At 36.9% G+C, this 18,901-nt stretch overlaps 1 protein-coding gene across 3 annotated transcripts in view; it reads left to right on the top strand.

Annotated features, from left to right (window-relative positions):
* LOC137122946 (glypican-6-like) overlaps positions 1–18,901 on the top strand; it is a 119,274-nt gene that overhangs the window by 57,692 nt on the left and 42,681 nt on the right. For all 3 annotated transcript variants that reach the window (XM_067496205.1, XM_067496203.1, XM_067496204.1), the window contains exons 3-4: positions 2,847–3,238; positions 16,469–16,634. In XM_067496205.1, coding sequence (XP_067352306.1) covers positions 2,847–3,238; positions 16,469–16,634 — 558 coding nt within the window. The remainder of the gene's footprint in view (positions 1–2,846; positions 3,239–16,468; positions 16,635–18,901) is intronic.

The raw sequence follows: 18,901 nt of genomic DNA, 5'->3' as shown, positions 1-18,901 counted from the left end.
CTGTGCAGTGGCAGTTCTAAGTCTGGTAGAAATTGGGGAGGGTTGCGTCGGCAAGGCCATTCACCGTAAAAACTGTGCCAAGTCAACATGCAGAAGAAATTATCTGCTGTGGCGACCTTGAAGGTTAAGCCCAAAGGACAAAAAAAATAAAATATGGTATGATTATGTAAAGCATCACCCTGCTTCACTACCAGCTAATTATGCTTTCTTTACTTTACTTCATCACCAAATTTGAAAATGTGAGAGTTAAATATTTAGTTTGGTGATGTTTTTAGCAAATCAAGGGTATAAACTGTAACATTGTGCCTTATGGATTAGTCACGGAACAAAAGGGAAAATTATTATTATTATCACACCTGCAGGAGATGTGGCCACTGTGTAAGGGTGTGAGCAATAAGAATGCAAAGAAATGTCAGAGAGAGTGGTTTACTAGCAAGTATGGCACACCAAATGTCTGCAGCTAATAAGTTTACAAAGGAGGGTAAAGGAATATCGGACAGGTTTCTATAGAGAGATGCGCTACTACCCTTGCAACATTTACACCTGTGCACAGGAACCTGGGATCCCATTACCAAGGTTTCAGGGAGACTAATCTGCTACTGTGATTCTGCTTTCTTCACTTTGTTGGCTGAAATGCTCAAGAGTTCAGGGGCCTCATTTATAGCAGCTGTGTACCCACAAACAAGGCTTGAAAGATGTATACCTTACTTCAGAGCAAAAAGGTGCTGTAACTCACTCACTGCCTTTCATGAATTGATTTTGTTGCACGTGTGTATTTTGATGTCTGTTGGCATGAAGTTAATCCAAGGTTGAAATGAGAAACCAAACAAATAACAAATGCACATGCTTCCACACAGATGCCCTGCACCGTAAAACCAATCAATTGACATCCAGTCAGAATATGTGGCATGTTAAAAAATGTTGAGGAAGCCCATGATTCAGTTTATCAATTTATTTATTTTGAAAAAGTTTTAGACTGGCATAACGGACCATATTTAGAACCGTGGTGGTCTGTCAGTCCATTAGAGTTCCTGAGACTTGTAGAATCATTGCCACGGTCCAGCAAAGCTGTTTGGGTGGCCATCACCTTACCGAGATACAGTTTCTTTTTATTGTAATTTGTCACAGGAAATTTTAGGGCTGTGACACACAAAGCTTGACAGATGGCCATCAGCCAACATCAAGCCATTTGTGAGCCTCCATTGACAATGTTTTTTTTTGTGTGTGTGTCCCACACCTTCAGGATTAGTTGGACCCCGGCTTTATCCTCAATTAGAATTAGTCATTAACCATCTGTGGTGTTGTTGTGAAAATGGTGCCATGCCGGCCAAGGTGACGCAGCAGTTGGTCTTCATTGCAGACGACATGGTGTCTCCTCATTATATATTTATTTCTTCTAGATACTGTAACTCAGTTGTTTCATTAATTGTATTACTCCTCTCCTGAATGATGATTTTACTCATCTGATTGTCACTGTAGTACTGATTTTACTCATCTGATTGTCATTGTAGTACTGATTTTACTCATCTGATTGTCATTGTAGTGCTTTGTGGTTGCTCCCACCTCAAAATTATCTGGATTTCACTGAGCAATTTGCATTTGGATGAGGACAGAATATTATTATTATTCAACCATGTTTTGCTGAGCTCTTACAAACCTGAACACTGTTGCAGCTACTGAAAATACATCATATGAGTAGGCACTAGGATACTTGCAGATACTGCAAATGGTGGGTATCGGAAAGGACCCAACATGAACGTGAAAATATATCCAGTAGCAATGCATATGTCAGCAAGCCACCATACCTAACTTTTACTTTCAAAGAGAAAGGAATGAGCCTAACTTAGCTTGGACTATCTGAGGGGCTTTCTGAAAATAGAGAAGAAAGGATTTGTAAATGTGTAAGATATAGAGTCTGATGTTCCACAGTCAGTAATCACAGAATTTGACAGTGTGTGTCAGAGTAATGCCAGCTCTCAAATCAGTCAGTCAACCATTGCCATGGGAAAACACCCACCCAGAGGGTTGAAGCTTAGACATTCTGCAAAAGATGTCTAAAAATAAATTAATTCCCTTTTGAAATATAAACAAAATCTCCACAGTGATGGGAGAATTATTATAGTTTAGTTTGTCTTTGAAGATATTTGGTATAGTTTAATTTTTTTTAAGTTTGGCAACGTCCGAGCTGAGTACAGAATCAATGCCAGATATACTAACAAAAATACAATAGATATTCTTGTCACATGGTGAAATTTTGTACCTTATGTATTACATACTCTTCAGATAATTTGAAGCGAATAAAGCTTCTTTCAATAAATTGTAACACAATATTCAATTATAGGCTCATAGGCCGGCTGCCTCAGTGGACAAATAAATTGTTTCAGTGAGAAACTAATGCGTCTGGGAATAATGGTGGGTGCTCAGGATGATAATGTATACTTGTGTGTGTGTGTGTGTGTGTGTGTGTGTAAAACTTATGAATATTTTGTTACAGTATGCAATCAGAACCTTTACATTAATCATTCATAGTCCTTGTGGCCCATTATTTCTGCTTTTCAATTATTAATGCTTTGGACAGACTTTCTTCACATAATCAAGCACCTATTGTTGGCTACTATGCATTGTTCTTTTATATGAAGACGGAACCAAAAATAAGACATTAAGTTACAGTATATACAACAACAGTACTCTGAGTAGATTATACTCCTGCTTTTATCTTTTATAGCCCTTTGACTGGTTTGTGTTAAATGAAAAGACCTCCAATACTGTAAATGACATGACAGAATGACCCAGCTGTGTGTCCTTTTTATCTCCATTTCCTCTCCCCAAACCATCCATCCATCTAGAGTTTTTCTTGGAGCTGCTGGACAATTCTGAGAAGTCTCTCAACAGTATGTTCACACGGACATACGGGAAGCTGTATATGCAGAACTCCGAGGTGTTCCAGGATCTGTTCACTGAGCTTAAGCGCTACTACACAGGAGGCAACGTCAACTTAGAGGAGATGCTGAATGACTTCTGGTCCAGGCTGGTGGAGCGCATGTTCCAGTTACTCAACTCCGATCACCAGTTCACAGACGACTACCTGGAGTGTGTCAGTAAATACACAGATCAGCTAAAACCTTTTGGCGATGTGCCGAGGAAACTCAAGGCCCAGGTCACCAGGGCCTTCATTGCTGCACGAACGTTTGTCCAGGGGTTAATGGTGGGTCGGGAAGTCGCCAACAGGGTCGCCAAGGTGAGTTTACTTTTTCCTTATGGCTGGATAACTATTATTTTTTGGGATCCTGTGCCATTAAGCACTGTTGCATTTTTGCCTTAGGATAAAGTAAAAAGCATGAATGACCTGCAAGATTTTTACTGCCATTACAGTAATAAACTCATCCTTTACTGTGACATTGGGTTGATTACATTAGTCTAAGCTGCATTGGGTGATTTTTCTATGGGATGTTTACTTATACACAAGAAGGATGGTTATTGTGATATTTAATCATTCATACTGATGGTATGTTATGCGCATTGAGAGTTACCTGTTGTAATAAACTTGACTTGATAGTCTACAAGATATATGATACATGAGAGACTTTTATTAGGTCGCATCTGATCTGCATCGATCATTTAATCGCAGAAATAAAAAACAAGCAATTCGATTTCATATTAAGAAGTGCATTGAATGCTTTTGATCTCTGGTGTACGAGTCAATGTGAGACTTTTTTTAATATGACTTGTGGAACACTCCGTACACTGTATGTTCCACATTTCAGTAGAATTGCCTGCAGAGAGCAAAGCTTTCCAAAAGAGGAAGATTAAAGCACATTTCCCCAGAGGTTTCTGATGTGGCTTTGTTTGCAGCATCCCTTTTTGCTACTCTCTCTCTTTTTTTTTTTTTTTTTTTTTTTGAACAATGTGTATTAGGACAATTTGTGACATTTTCGATGCTGACAGTTCATTTGAATATTATCATTGTTTTTCTTCCCCATTGCTGTTTTTTGTTTTTGAGAGATTAGTTGATTTAGATTCTAAACAAATAAATATGTTTTTGGAGTATTATCAAACACTAGCGATTAGAAATTTATTTTTAAAGGCTTAGTGGATATGTTTTCTAATTCTGTGTTAAAGTTATGCAACAGTTTTTTTATGGACATCTTAACTGTAAAATTATATAACCAAAGCTGTTTGCTGCTGATACCCCATACAGCCCTGCTTTATGAAAGAGATGCAAGAACTTAAAATTCTTATCATTTGATTTTCATTGAAGTTTAACATTTTAAGTTACTTTAAAGTTTTAGTCTGTGTCCCACTCATACATCAGATTCTCTTTTAGAGTAACAATGAATTTGTGATTATAAATTGAGTTGCACTCATTAATCTACAAATTTAATTAACTTACTTGTAAATCAGAGTAACATTTTCTATTTTGCAGGTTGCTGACCCTTTCTAAAATCAATATTGTTCACGTGGAGTTTAATATTATGTGAATTTTAAAAAATCTGCTTTAAAATTGTCTTCCGAGTTTAATAGTGACGTTCGTTTTTAATCTGCTTGTATGAAGCTCACTGTCTCTTTCAGTTTAACGGGAGACAAATATGTCTGAAGAGGAAAAGAGAAAGAAAGTAGGAGCAAAATTCAGAGGGCAAAAAAAAAAAAAATGTGTTCAGTTTGAGGGGGAAAAAACTTTAATCATTCGTATGTTGGAAGCTTAACCAATTCCCTGTATTATGCACCAAGCCTCAAGAAACAGATGATGGAACTGGGTTGATGAAGAGCATAACTGACCACATTATATTATATAAGTGTTTAGTTATAGGACTGCATGTGAATTAGAAAATCCTGTTTCAACAAATATTATAGTCAAAAATCAACAACTAACAATTATTATAATATAACAATTAATTTCAATATTTACAGATTTGCTATTAATTTTCTCCATTAATTAGTTTAACTTATGAATTAAAGGCAACATCTCAAAGTGCTATTTTGTTGATGTCAAACAGGATAATTATAATGATTATTAGATTAAAACTACTAAACAGCTGGAAACATTCCAGCAAAAAGTATTAAGTGGCAGCTAAGTGACAATTCACCAGTTGGCAATGCTGCCAAAATCATCTTATTGATTATTTATTCTGCTTTAATGTCATAAGAGTACAAACCTATCATTTTCATTTCATTTTCTAATCCCAGTCCAGTATTACTATTAAAAAAAAAAAACGAAACTAATTTTGAAGACACTGGGACTAGATTTAACGCAAAATCGAAAGAGAATAATTAAACTAGGGTGTAGGGCAGGGGGCTAAGGCGCATTTCCCACAACCACTATGTTTATTGTTCAAACTCAAGTGACTTGTTTAATTTCACACCCCTGTCATTTTGACCGTATTTTTTGTGTCTCTATTGAAAAAAAAAAAAAAGCAGAAGTGCCAAAAGCCTCTTTAGTCTGAACCAGTATAGTTTTTAACAATCACTGCAAATTGTGTTGAGAAGAGATATGTTACTCATCTTTGACTGCTATTGGCTTTTGGATCTAACATATAGCATATATATGTAGAAAATATAACTGTATCTTATTAATCATGAAAGTTTATGTGAAAAGAAATTATTTTATGTTGTCAGTTTGTGAAATCCTCTAATTAATACTATTTTACACAATTAAACCTTTTTAGGATATATATATAGTGCAGATTGAGTAATGCATTTTAAAAGATAAGTCTCTTAATTTTACACATTACTTGTGCCCAATAATGGGCTACATTTATAATCTAGTGATTTCAATTCATTAAACCAGATATTGAACCATTGCCAGCTTTTATTACGATTGTTTCTGAAACTGAGCCATCGGCTTGATTTATTATCAGCATCCTCCTGTCTGCACTGCGCTCACATAATTATGGATGACTATGGAAATTTGCATCATGTACATATTACAGTCTTTATCCTCCTGGTTATACTGTACCTTGCCAACACATACGTCTCCAAAAGGTCAGTTATCTTAAATTGTCTATTATTGTGTTTTACCTTCACTCAGCTAGCCTTCCACTGGTCCTCAGTGGCACAGCCAAATCAAACGAATGACTTAAAATGAGCATCTCCATACATCTGTCTTGGGCTTAAAAGGCACCATCACTCTGGATCAAGTCCCATATTCCCTTCCTCCTCATCAATTATGAAGTGGAGCCAGGAAACAGTGCAGCATTGCTGAAGGCTGTCAGGCTGGTGAACAACCATAGAACTTTAGGTGAAAAGTTGTTCGATGTGACAAATCACCTTGACCTAAGCATCACCCTCTGTACTAGCTGCTTTCAGCAACAGAAAGCCACTTGCATCTCCTTACCACACAGTCTCAGAGCACATAACAATTTTCTCTTCTTGGCTGTAAGCTCTGTACACTATACCGTGCAGCTTTTCTTCACTTTTGTATCCATAAGCAAAAACAATTTGTGTTTTATAGCGGAATGCTACATTTAGGTGGTGTTAGTGCAGTTATTATATTTTCAGAAATTCGTGTTTTGCTGTTTGGTGTCAGTGTTTTGGTCATTCAGCAGTTTGATTTAATTTATCAGATCAGTCATGATAAAAATGTCAAACACACCTCACTTATAAAGCATATAGTAAAAAAGAAGAAGAAACACAACCCTATGTAACAAAGCAGTTTTTAGTGGAAAACCCACGTCATTTTCAGTTTCTGGCTTATCAAATAAAAGCTAGGCTGCTTCTCCTTGTTTAAAAAAAAAAAACGAAACTGTTCGAGGACCAAAAAATTTCACAGGTTTCTGACATTTTACATTGCAGACGGCCAATTAATTGAGAATAGAATCAGTCATATTACTTATAGCCCTACAGTGCTTCGATGTGTTATATTGTTTCTTTCTTACTTTCATATATATCTTGTGTCTTTTAGTGTACTTCACATCATAGCTTGTAAGCTCATTTTTGTACATAAAATAAGTAGTAAAGTAGCAACTACAAGTAGTGTTATACATATTATTACAACCTGCAGTATATGTGAAGTATTTAATATGCAGTACATGGCCATGATGACAAAACTAGACATCTTAAAATGACAAAGCATGCCTTTTAACATGATACTGGTGCTTTCAACCATTTGTCTCTTTAATTTTCCATGATACTTTAACACAGCATAATGCAGCAAAGATGATGAGCCATATATAATTACTGCTAACTGACAGCTCTATATGCAGTGAAGGCAGATATCACTCCACGAAATGGGATCACCCTTGACTTGCACTGAACAGTTTCCTGGACCTCAATCCTGGATTAAGAGCAGAATCTCCCTGGATTACAGTTTATGATGACCATTAAGAGTTTTATCCTGGGTGTACTTAAAACACAGCCCAACCACATTAAGACCTGCTCAGAGAAGATTGCAGGGATTTGGACCTTTTGAACGGTTTAAAGTTCAGGCATTTAGAGCACTTATCACTCTCTCTGCATACACATGGGAAGTGGGCCTAGTCCATGGTGCTTACTCACGATGATGGAAGGAAGTAGGGTATTTTGTACTAAGGGATTTGTTTTTCCTGATGGCTTATGCGGTTATGTTGATCTCATTATACACTCAATTCCTACCACGAACTGTCAGATAATTTAACATTAAGCTCCAACGCAGTTTCTGATCTTTACACAACATTTACCTTAGATTAATGCTCTGCCAGATTATTGAGCCTTTGCTGACATGTAAGAAATGCCACCAGCATCATCTAGGGTGTTTTTCTACTTTATGTACTTGCTGCCACATATCAGTTTTTTTCTCACTATCAAGACAAAACAGTAATGTGCAATCAACACTCAGCACAAGCCTGGGCAAACGTGTATGGGTCAGTACTTTGAGTTTACTTACTTTCCCACTCCCATCTGCAATTCGCTTTTTATCCAGCTGTGTGTAGCTCCTCTATTTTCTTTGTGCCATAGATTGTTGGAAAAGGGTGTCCATCAGAAGCTCTTTTGTTATGCACCACTTTTTACATGCGTACCAACTTTTTGGGTACACTACCCCTTCTACACAACACATTGCACGTAAATGAAAGAAAATAGCAGTTTCTACACCCTTATTGTCACTGCATGTTTGCATTCATCATCACTGTGCTGTTGAAATGCTGTTTCCAACACCTGCTATGAAGCTACAAATAAAACCAATAGTAGCTTCAAAAAGTGCTTAGTGTGTGTGTGTGTGTGTGTTAAACAATACAAGTGGAACGAAATTATTAAATTAATAACTGTTGTACACATACAAACTTTTTATTTCACAAGTTACAAATAACTAATATACTAATTGTAACACATTCATATTGGTCAAAGAGAGTCAAAGTGTATATATGATCTAACAGAATGACAATATCTGAAATTGTAATAATGTGTTGCACAGTCACATAGTGGACTAGAACAATTTGACAACTGATTCTGCTCGGGACAGATAAAGTGACCTCCTCCATGTGAGAGTATGGTCCATCCATGTTTCTCAGCTGAGGCCCACTTTTACAGATGCACTGGGCAAACTCTCTCTCTTTCTCTAACTCTCTCTCTCTCTCTCTCTCTAGCTGTCTGTCTCCTTCTCTCTCGCTGGCTCACAGCTCACACAGCTTGCTGGGGATAAGGCCTCAGCCACAGTGCTGTGACGGCAGATGGCAACTGGCTCAAAAAGGTTGGCACGTCATCGGGAAATGTGCTGCACCAAAGATGTCCTTTTTAATTAAAAGATTTTGATCTGTGGTGAACTGCAGAATGTTGGAAAAAATCAGACAGCATGTGGTCTCAAATACAAAGAGATGATATGAAAGGATAATAAAGAAATATACAGTATACTCCTCTCTACAGTATATGGTCTCTTCCGTTTTATGATGAGAAACTCTAAAAGATACATACTGAGTCAACCAGATAATCAGTGGCAGGATATTTTTAACAAGAAATGAAAAGATGGAAAATTGACAAAAACTAAAGAAAACATCTTTTTCTTAAGATAAAAACTTTTATCTATCACCATTCAGAATCTAGTGAAAATGTGTCACATCATCTTTCTGTACCAATCCAGATCCCATCGTATGACTATGTTTTTGCACCCTGATTTTGAAGTATATGGCACCACATGTTTATTTAACAAGCACTTAGATAAGGTTGTCAGCACCGATGTTGTGACATTTGTCCCAAGGTTTCTTGGCAGCCACAACAGACCTCTTTGCCCCTGACATTCAGAGTCAGATGGACACGGGGTGAGTGCTGCACTTTAATCCACAAGGCACTATGACAGAGGGATAACAATATAGCGTATGCAGGTCTTGTACCCACTAGAGATGTAGAATGGCTTGTGGTATGCTGAGTCTAGTCATCTAACAGCGTGGGCTTGGCTTTTAACATGTTTGCACTTGTCTGGGTAAATTAAAGAAACAGTTCCAACTGCTGCTACAGACATGCCACATAACATGGAATATGTCAGGGAAGATCAACGGGCGTCCCATGCCTCACCAAAGACAGACACTTGAGCTGACTCGTGGTGGGTCGCATGGGCCCAAGTACCACTGTGTTGTTTCATGGAGGCACAGCTGCTCACATGTGGATTATTCTGTCAGTCTCAGACATTCATTGATTTGACAGCAGCTGAATTTAGTGCAGCCTCTTTGGATTTGTCTTTGGCTCTGTCTTACATTTAACGTGCTGAGTGGAGGGAGATTCACAGAAAGGAGACGTGATTAGTGAAAGTACAAAGTGCTACAGACCGTGTTTTATTATCAGTGACAACCTCAGTGCACACACTGTTGTTTTATTCCAAGTCTGTGACTGTATGCACTGTACCAAAGGTTTGCTACTTATTATATTTGTTTGTCTTTGCTACCCTCCAATTCTCTGTATTTGTGTACTTGCATATTTGTAGTTTATAACAGCAAATAAATGTATAAATCCCTATCTATATATGTAAATCTTTACAACACTTCTTGCCAAGAAACACACAAATGCAGTTCAGCTAGACTGAAACATAGTACGGAATTCCAAAAATCAGAAGAACAATAGAGCTATATATACAACTTTAATCAGCAATTCACAATGTAAACCAAATTGTACACTTTCTTTAGGTACACACTTGACTTGAAAACACTTTGAAATAAATTTATATATTTAGAATTGAACAAATCTACCCACTTAAACCAGAGAATAGAACATTTATCAACACCTTCCACAATGACCCATATAAGCATTTTCTGCTCTGGCAACCTTGTGATTAAGATGCAACTATGTTTAGGCAACTAAAGTTACGTGGTTAAGGTCAGATCACCTTCATGGTTAAAGGAAGGCAATGCTTTCCTGGATAGGGCAATTTTTTTCTAAGGCACTTCAACTGCTCATTTATCACAACAATTGTTCCCAGGTTCCCGAATCTCCATTTGATGCCTCTTTAACTAGTTTGTTTTTACAGAGACTTTGTACCCATATTTTTAACGTATTCTAGAAATAATAGCCAAAACTGTGTGAAATAGTTACCTGAATAAGGCCTGGTAGCACAAAGCAATTTCTAACGGCCCTCCCCACTCTGTTACCCCTAAAGGGACTTCAAAGCAAATGAACAACACCTGGTTGGATAGACAAGGTGATGATATGAGTGTCTTTTGGAGTTGTCTCCCTTAATACTAGAGAGGCTTGTCATTTTATTGGAATGATGCATTTCCTCATAAATGTTAATACATTTGTTGATATTACACTAACTAACTTTAAAAATTTCTACAAAATATAAATGTGCTAACATAAATCTGTTATAGAATTGGTCAATTGAAATACTTTTATTGGAATGTATCTATATGGATGTATGTCTCTTTGTCTTTTTGGTTATGAATAACCAAAAAGAAATTAAAAAAGTAAATATTAATACTCTGAGTTACCACCAGTGCTCAAAGCCACACAGGTTATGTTTACACATAAAACAGTATACAAATAAACTTTTATGTAGCTTTGATTATCTATGGAAGCTCTGTTTACTGCATATCTTATGTACAATAAAAGCTTTATTAACTTTTACACATAATCAACCTATGTTACATTAAGCAAATGCAGTCATACTATAAAAATGTATGTGTGCTAAAATAGATATATTTAATTGCAGATTAACTGTTGAAATACTTCAATATTTCTGTTTACTGGATAAACTTTGTTTGCTTTATGATTGTCTTGAGTTTTTTAAATTTTTTTATCCTATGATTAAAAAAGAGATCTATTCTCTGTTTCACTTATGATTTCATAATGTAGTCCTTTGGTTAGGAAGAAATAAGACCTGAAGTTTTTACACAGATGTTTATTGTGACCAGGCACATCCGACTTTTGGCAGCAGATGGTCGTCTGATGTAGTCCCGATTTACACAGTGGCAGATCACTCATATTACCATTGACACTAATGGCTATGGAATTGAGTGGGGACACTGGGGCAGCAATGCAGTCTTACATCCATGTCCAATCAGTGTGAAGCAACACAGCTTGTCACAATAATTATGACAGAACTATCAAGACAATTTTTTGGCGACAGTCTCACTGTCCCACTAGTGTTCTCCTTGATTGGCCTTGGTAGCTTGCAAAGTCATTGTCATTTCTCACAACTTCATTACTTGGTGGCACAAAGCAATTTCCATCGTTTGTGCTCTTCCCACTCTGTTACCCCTAAAGGGAGTTCACGCCATATGTGCATGACAACACCCTGTCGGATAGAAAAGGTGATGCCTTCTAAGAGTGTCTTTTAGAGTTCTCTCTCATTATAATAGTGAGCCTTGTCTCTTTACTGGAATGATTTAGTTATCTTGGATATGTCTCCTGACTGATATTGAATGCAATTGAGTGTAATGGCTCCTGACTGCTGCCTTTTTATAAGGTGAAATTGAAAATGTCTTGCTTTATTATTGCTCAATCTTGTTGTAATTATTATCTTACATTTTTAATCCTCAACACATTAAATGCTTACATCAGGAGTTTGGTTGAAAAGCTGACTAGATCTTCAAATTGCTCTTTTAAACCAGCAGTCGAATGAGAATGCTGTAGATGTAGATGAATGATGTAGCTTCATCTAGACAATTACAATATGCAACTTAAGATTTAAGTCCTCTTATACCTGCATCCTCTAGGCAATTCTACCTAATATGTAGAATTGCTGCTTAATCATTTCATGTACAAATATAAAGTACTTTTAATTTGCTACATACTCCACGTTTTACTCCAGTAAATTGATTTTAAGTATTATATATTTCAGATGCACAATCAATAAAATACTTTAGAAATATGATTGTTTAATACAAGATGAACTACCCAACAGCGCAAAACTTCTTGTTTTTAATATGCTCACCTTTGAAAACTCACATATTCATTAATGCATTAGTATTAATCATCCAATAATATAATATAAAGTTTACTTGAAGTGTACTTTTTAAAGATCTGAGTAACTCCCCCCCATTTTAAAACATACATATACATACATGTACATATACAAGACTCACACAAAAAGACATTATCTCCATGTACTTATTATTGGCACTTAAACATCAGATGAGTAGATTAGTGTTTTAATCTTACTCTGGATCAGACACATCCTGCTCCCCAGTCCTACCTCTCAGCCTGCTGTGAAATATTCCATCCACTCAACTGTAAATAAGTGCTAACAAGATTATCAGATTACCCTCCATCCAGGGCACCCAGTGACTGCTGGGCACAGTAACTGCAGTGATCTAAAAATCCCTGTAAGATAATTGTGTTAGGTGGCACCATTTTAATGCAAATTTTCTAAAGGCTCACAAAGCTCAGGGGCAGCTTAAAACACTTTTCCTGTTTGCTGTGTGAAATATATTTCTTTGGTTACCACTGAAAAGCCAAACTGAAAATGAAAAGTGTAGTTGGAAATGGTCTATAGTTAAGAGAAATTTCCCAGTGTTTTCTTCATGGTTGTCTGGAAAGTGGGCCAAGTTTAATTGAATTGACAGAAAAAGATTAATCCCAGAACTTATTTAAATTATTTAATATTCTCAAGAATAAATACTGTATGTTATTGTATAAGTCGTTACAAAAAGTGTGAATGTGTTAAACTGTAGAAAATTACATTTGCATTGCTTTGCTGATGGTGAGTAAATGATACAGAATACTATATTTTCATTAAGCTCCTCTGTACCGCTGCCATTATTTATACAATAGCAATAGAACACTGAATTTATTAAGCAAGTATATTTAAATGTCATCCTGTCTACTAAATTTGTTATATGATTGTGGTTTAAACTGGATATAAGTCTTTGCCCAGGTACAATGACTGGGCTTGACTGAGCCAACAGAGAAAACAAAAGGGACAAGCTCTCCCTCTGTCTTCCCTCCTGTCACTATAGCAAATATATTTATATGCAAATTAGCCTGTGAAATGAAATGATTTAAATAGCTTGATAGGAAAACATGATATTTAATCCGTGAGGTTTGAGTCATCGATGATGGATGGGGAAGAGAGTTTGTAGGAGATGTATGGGGATGTGGGTGGAAGTGGAATAGTAATCTAAAAACTGTGAATGTCTCAGTTACAGTAAGCTGGTGAATTGGATGTAGCAGTCAGATTTGACTTATGTATTTAAATACTCAGATTTCTTTTTGCCAACAAAGAAGTTGAAGTAAAGGCCTAGAATGACTTGACAGATCTCAATGTTATAGCTGCATGTAGGCTCTCACTGAACATTGTTACTGTAAATACTGTACAAACTCTCTGTGTTAAGTCAGTAAATAATTAGTAATAATAGTAATAATAGTGGAGCTAAGCTTAATGGAGTGTCAAATTTAATGAAATATTGCATGTATCCTAAAAAATACATAATTATAGAAGTCGTTAAGTGTGCATTGCAAGTAAAGATTCTTTGGAACATACAATGATGTTCTCCCCCAAAGCACAAAGGGTGATTGGCATGTATTTGGTTGTGTTTCTCTGTCCAAATGTGGCACTAAAACCTGCCTGTTCCTTCTGTTTGTCTGCTAGTGTCTTGTCCGGTTCTCTCCATCTGTTTCATCTGTATCTGTCTCTCTGTTTTCTTGGTGTTTGTTTCTCCCTGTCTTTGGCAGCGTCTTTGGCTTTCTCCACAGTCTGTTTTCTCTCAGTCTCCAGCACTGTATGTAAATCAGAATGTATAAATGATATACAAGATAATGAATGATAGAAAGTCTGAGCTAATAGCAGACGCCAATGGACCAATAATGTACAAATTGACAACACATGACTCTTATTTAGCACTCATAAACAGCATAAAAATTTAATAAACTGTTTATTACAAACAATAATGTAGCTTTAAGAAGATGATGTTTCTTTGTCAACAAGTATAATACATCCTGTTAACACCTATAAGTGGAGACTACTGTTTAAAAAAGATACAGAATAATAATATAGATATACATTTAGAATGTTATAATTTGCATATGTTATAAAAAATTATTAGAAGAAGTTAGTAAATGTTGACAAATGCTGTTCTTAAAGCTCTGTACAATGCCATTATAGTCGGTTATTAACTACTTCATAAACATTTATATACTGATAATAACTCAATGAAATTCAGCAAAATGCCTATTTTGCTCCATAGGGTCTTTTGATAGCTAGCAAACTACAGTCTTTATGATTTAATTATGGGCTTTTCTAAAAACAACTAAAAACAATGCAATTTACACCGCAATACTTACGTTTTCATTCAGATAACCTTTTATATGCATACATGTATTTCTGTATTAATTTGTGTGAATCCCAGGTCTTTTGTAATATCCAATAAAATATGTATAATCTTCTTCAAACTGGCAGCAATATATTTCAAAATGCTTTTTATCCAAAGTGAATATTAACATATATAAAATACTACTCACAACAGAGCTATTAAAATTACCACAGCTTCCTGAGATAGGTCTGTTGTCCCCGGGATGACCGAGGACGTTATTAGTCAGATTCTCTCAGATGCTGGGCTGCAGCCTGCTAACATGTCTGCTGTCTCATCTGAATGAACGGTTCCCACGGTGCAAATTTACTTATGGGAACAAAACAGACCTCATATTATAAATCTAAAGTCATAATTTCTCGCATGAACAAATATTAAAACTTGATAAAGTGGTGCAATAGCAGTACTTGGATGAATTTAATCAGCTCTGACCTTAGCTTAAACTCTCCGCCAAGACTGCTGGTTGGTCTGCAAGGCATTCTGGGATACCTGGCTACCACAAGTCCACACTAGTCTGCCCCCAGAGCATCCTCGATAAAACGGGCGGAGCAAGAACACTTACGGGTATTTGATCTATACTTGGTTAGAATTGGAACAGTCCTTGGGCTTTGACCGATGGTGCTTCACAAGTCCGTGATTATGCAAGTATAGAACGCATATTGAGAAATGCATTGTGTGAGTCTGTCCAGCAAGAGGTGTCATGGTGTAACCACGGGTGTAGAGGGTCTGGAATAGTGATAACAGATCCGGCACAGAACCACAGTAAACAAATCAAAGAAATAAAGGCCCAAGTCTTAACATTATGACATGTCTGCGCCCCATCCTTCTTTTCCATAATGATATGATGCTAGTCTGTCCTCACATGCTATTGGTCACATTGTGTGCCCATCACGTCTGCATGGATTCTTAGCAGACCTGAGCAGCTCGGCAAAGAATCGGCTATTAGAGCTGGCTCTTTCGTGAAAGACACATCACTATTGTGGAAAGATGCAGGGAAGCTTGGGCTACAGGAATGAAACCCACTTGATTTGAACTGACTTTAAGAAAAAACAAAAGAACCATAGTTTTACTTTGATGAGAGAACACTACTCTAGGTTTAGCCATTTCTTTCTTCATCACAAAGCTGATTTTTTTTTACTTTTCTATGATGAGTAGTTTGGTTGAAGATGGTCTCAAATTGTATGGTCTTGACCAATCTGCCAGCCATCCCCGTACACACACACACACACACACACACTGACACAAACACCAGCAGTCTCAAGAGTGTGGGATAGACAAAATCCAAAGTCAAGCATGAATACAGAGGATGACAGGCCAATTATCAGATGTACTCTTCTTTCTGCATCCCCACCTCTGAAGGGAAGCAGATGTGAAAATCCTGTCGCTTTCACTCAAGTTGGTACAATGACATGACCCAACAACAAAAGGCACAGCCTTCACAAGGAATCAAGACAGACAGAGTTGTATACCTTGTCTTGTCATACAATTTTATCTGGTGGGTTTTCACATTTCAAGCTTTAGGAGATGTGGTGTGTGTGAAGATGTTTGTCAAAGGTTGTGTCTGCACTGAAAAACTTTAACTGCACTCACTGTGGTAGTGGTTTCTGTGGAAAGCTCATGATGTGTAAAAACATGCAAATGTCACCAGTATTACTCTGTTTTTCAAAACTTCTTTCTGGAGTTAGGGATTTGTACTGCATGTTGTCAAACAATTTAATGAGCTTGATAAGACTTTACTTAATTGAAGACATCTGTTTGCCTCACAGGTGAATGTAATTCCAGCGTGTGTCAGAGCCTTGACCAAGATGCTGTACTGTCCGTACTGCCGCGGCATGCCTGGGCTGAAACCCTGTCACAACTACTGTCACAACGTTATGAGGGGCTGTCTAGCAAACCAGGCAGACCTAGATGCTGAATGGAACCTCTTTATTGGTAAGGAAAAAAAAAAATCTGATTCAAACAAGTGTCCTTAGGCCCGTTTCTCATTTTCTCTTTGTAATTTTTGTAGGTTTCTGTGTGTATCTGTCTGTCTGTCTGTGCTCACAATTGAGCTTGTACTTCTAAGTCTGCATGTTACTTTTCTGAGGCACTGTCTTTGAAAAGTCTCTGTGGGAATTCAGTAGGATGCGCTGTGTTAGATTCAGCTTTAAAGGATTTACAGAGACAAACCTGAAATCTTATTTGTGCGACCATTCCTTCTTTTTTCTATCTGAAATGTTGTTTGCTATTGCTGGAACCCTGGCATCCTGCTTAAAGCTCTGGTCCCTGCTGTTTGGGATTGATAAAGGAGTGGAGATCCTAGGCAAACACATTTTCTATAGTGTTTCCAGCTGAGCTTGGTGAGTAATATGCCACTTCAGTTAGGCTGTATGTAGCTGGCTGCAGTAAGCCCTCCTGTTAAATGGATACCAAGGAGGCACATAGAGTGTTCCCTCTGGATCCTTTGTAGGCTGATGCTTTATTTGTTATGTACCCCAGTCCCATCCTCCCACCCGCACTAACAGATTTTTTAAAAATGGGGCAACATTATTTATTTTTTATTTATTTATTTTTTAAGAGACATCCCTGAAGACTGTGTGTCAAGTGAACTGCACTTCTAAGCTCTTGGCTGTTTTGTGACAGGCCCGTCGTTCAAGAAACCATCAGATGACGTACCGCTGGTTCTCTCTGATGGCACGTCTGAAGTCTCAGATCAACACAGGCCCCTGTGCACTGAATGAGATGTCTCACAGCTTTATGACATGTGTTAAAAAGTTAGTGTCTTGTTCGCTTGTGAAGAGGCAAATCTATTGCCGCAAAGGGACGTTGTGCTTGACAGTAATGGGAAAAGCTGTTGTTGCAACAGAATGATGAATCTGGTTAGACAAAAACACCCCAGAGGTGTAGAAAAAGTGGATTTTTAATTTTCAACCAGCTTTTTTGCAGACATTGTTTTGTGCTTTGTAAAGACTGTGTTGTTGAGGGTTTTATAATTAGAAGTGTACACCCCAAGGGATGTTTATTTTCACCATGAAAGACTCATTTTTGTGATGTCTACTGACATTCTGTATTCATTATCTGTTGCTAAAGAATTTTGATTTGCTTACCAGGCAGCTCACAAGAAATATTGATTTGCCTTTTAGTGACAAATTCTAAATGTATCACAGGTCAGTTCCTGCCACTGGAGCACAGCCTTGCATTATAGAAATTTATAGATAGAGCTCATGCACGCTCTGTCACTGTCATTGCTTCAAATGATGACTTATTAGAGAAGGTTAGATTAGAAGGCGAGCATTCAATGACATTTTTCTGTGGACTTTGTTCATGCTTAAATGTCAGAATTGGCGCCATTGATTACCACAGGAGGAAGAGGAATTTAGTTTTAAACTCCCACAGCAAGAAAACAAAAATTGATAAGGTCTATCTTTTTAAATCGAGCTAAATCACGGACATTTATGTAATAAATAAACATTTTTCTTCTCTTTTATTAAAAAAGAATAGAATGCCAAGTCGGCTCTGCTCCAAAAAGAGAACTTAAAACTGGAGCTTCTCTCTCTCTCTCTCTCTCTCTCTCTCTCTCTCTCTCTCTCTCTCTCCCCCTCTCTCTCTCTAATATACCTAATGTACAAAGTTGAGTTCAACCTCTTTCTTACATTTGTGGAACAAATCAAATCAAAGTTAAAAAAGTTTTATATATGTTCCAAAAGATTAAAATAGTAGCAAATGAAATTATAACAAAACCTCTTCAAACCTCTTCTTAATTACCTGTAATTAAAACAGTTGTTTTCCTAACATTTCTTCTGCATGTTGAAATATTATTTCACTCTGGCTTTACTTACATACTCACACAAAAAAATGGTGTAATTGTGTCAGTGTCAACTGATATTTAGCTCGCCATCGACCGTTACAATGTGACACCGTATTCCTCTGGCTTTTAAAAAGTTATACCTAATTTTAACCAGTGGAAAATTCTACTTACGGCTTACGCAGTCACTGGCCAATTTATTAAGTACGACTATACAATCTTTTTGAGTGAGGGGCTAAAACATTAGAACCACCTCCTAATATAATTCACTCCAGTACAACATTACCACCCACTTTGACCTCAATAGTAATCAAATAGTAGAATTATCACGTTTTTGACAGTATCGGCTTTAAAAAATGGGGAAACTAACAATGTAAAGGAAGAATCCATGGCAAAGCTGCTGTATTGGCCTGCA

This window comes from Channa argus, chromosome 2 (assembly GCF_033026475.1).
Source record: "Channa argus isolate prfri chromosome 2, Channa argus male v1.0, whole genome shotgun sequence".
In the NCBI taxonomy this organism is placed as follows: Eukaryota; Metazoa; Chordata; class Actinopteri; order Anabantiformes; family Channidae; genus Channa; species Channa argus.
Note: the sequence above shows the minus strand (reverse complement) of the source record. Positions and strands in the feature narration are given on the sequence as shown.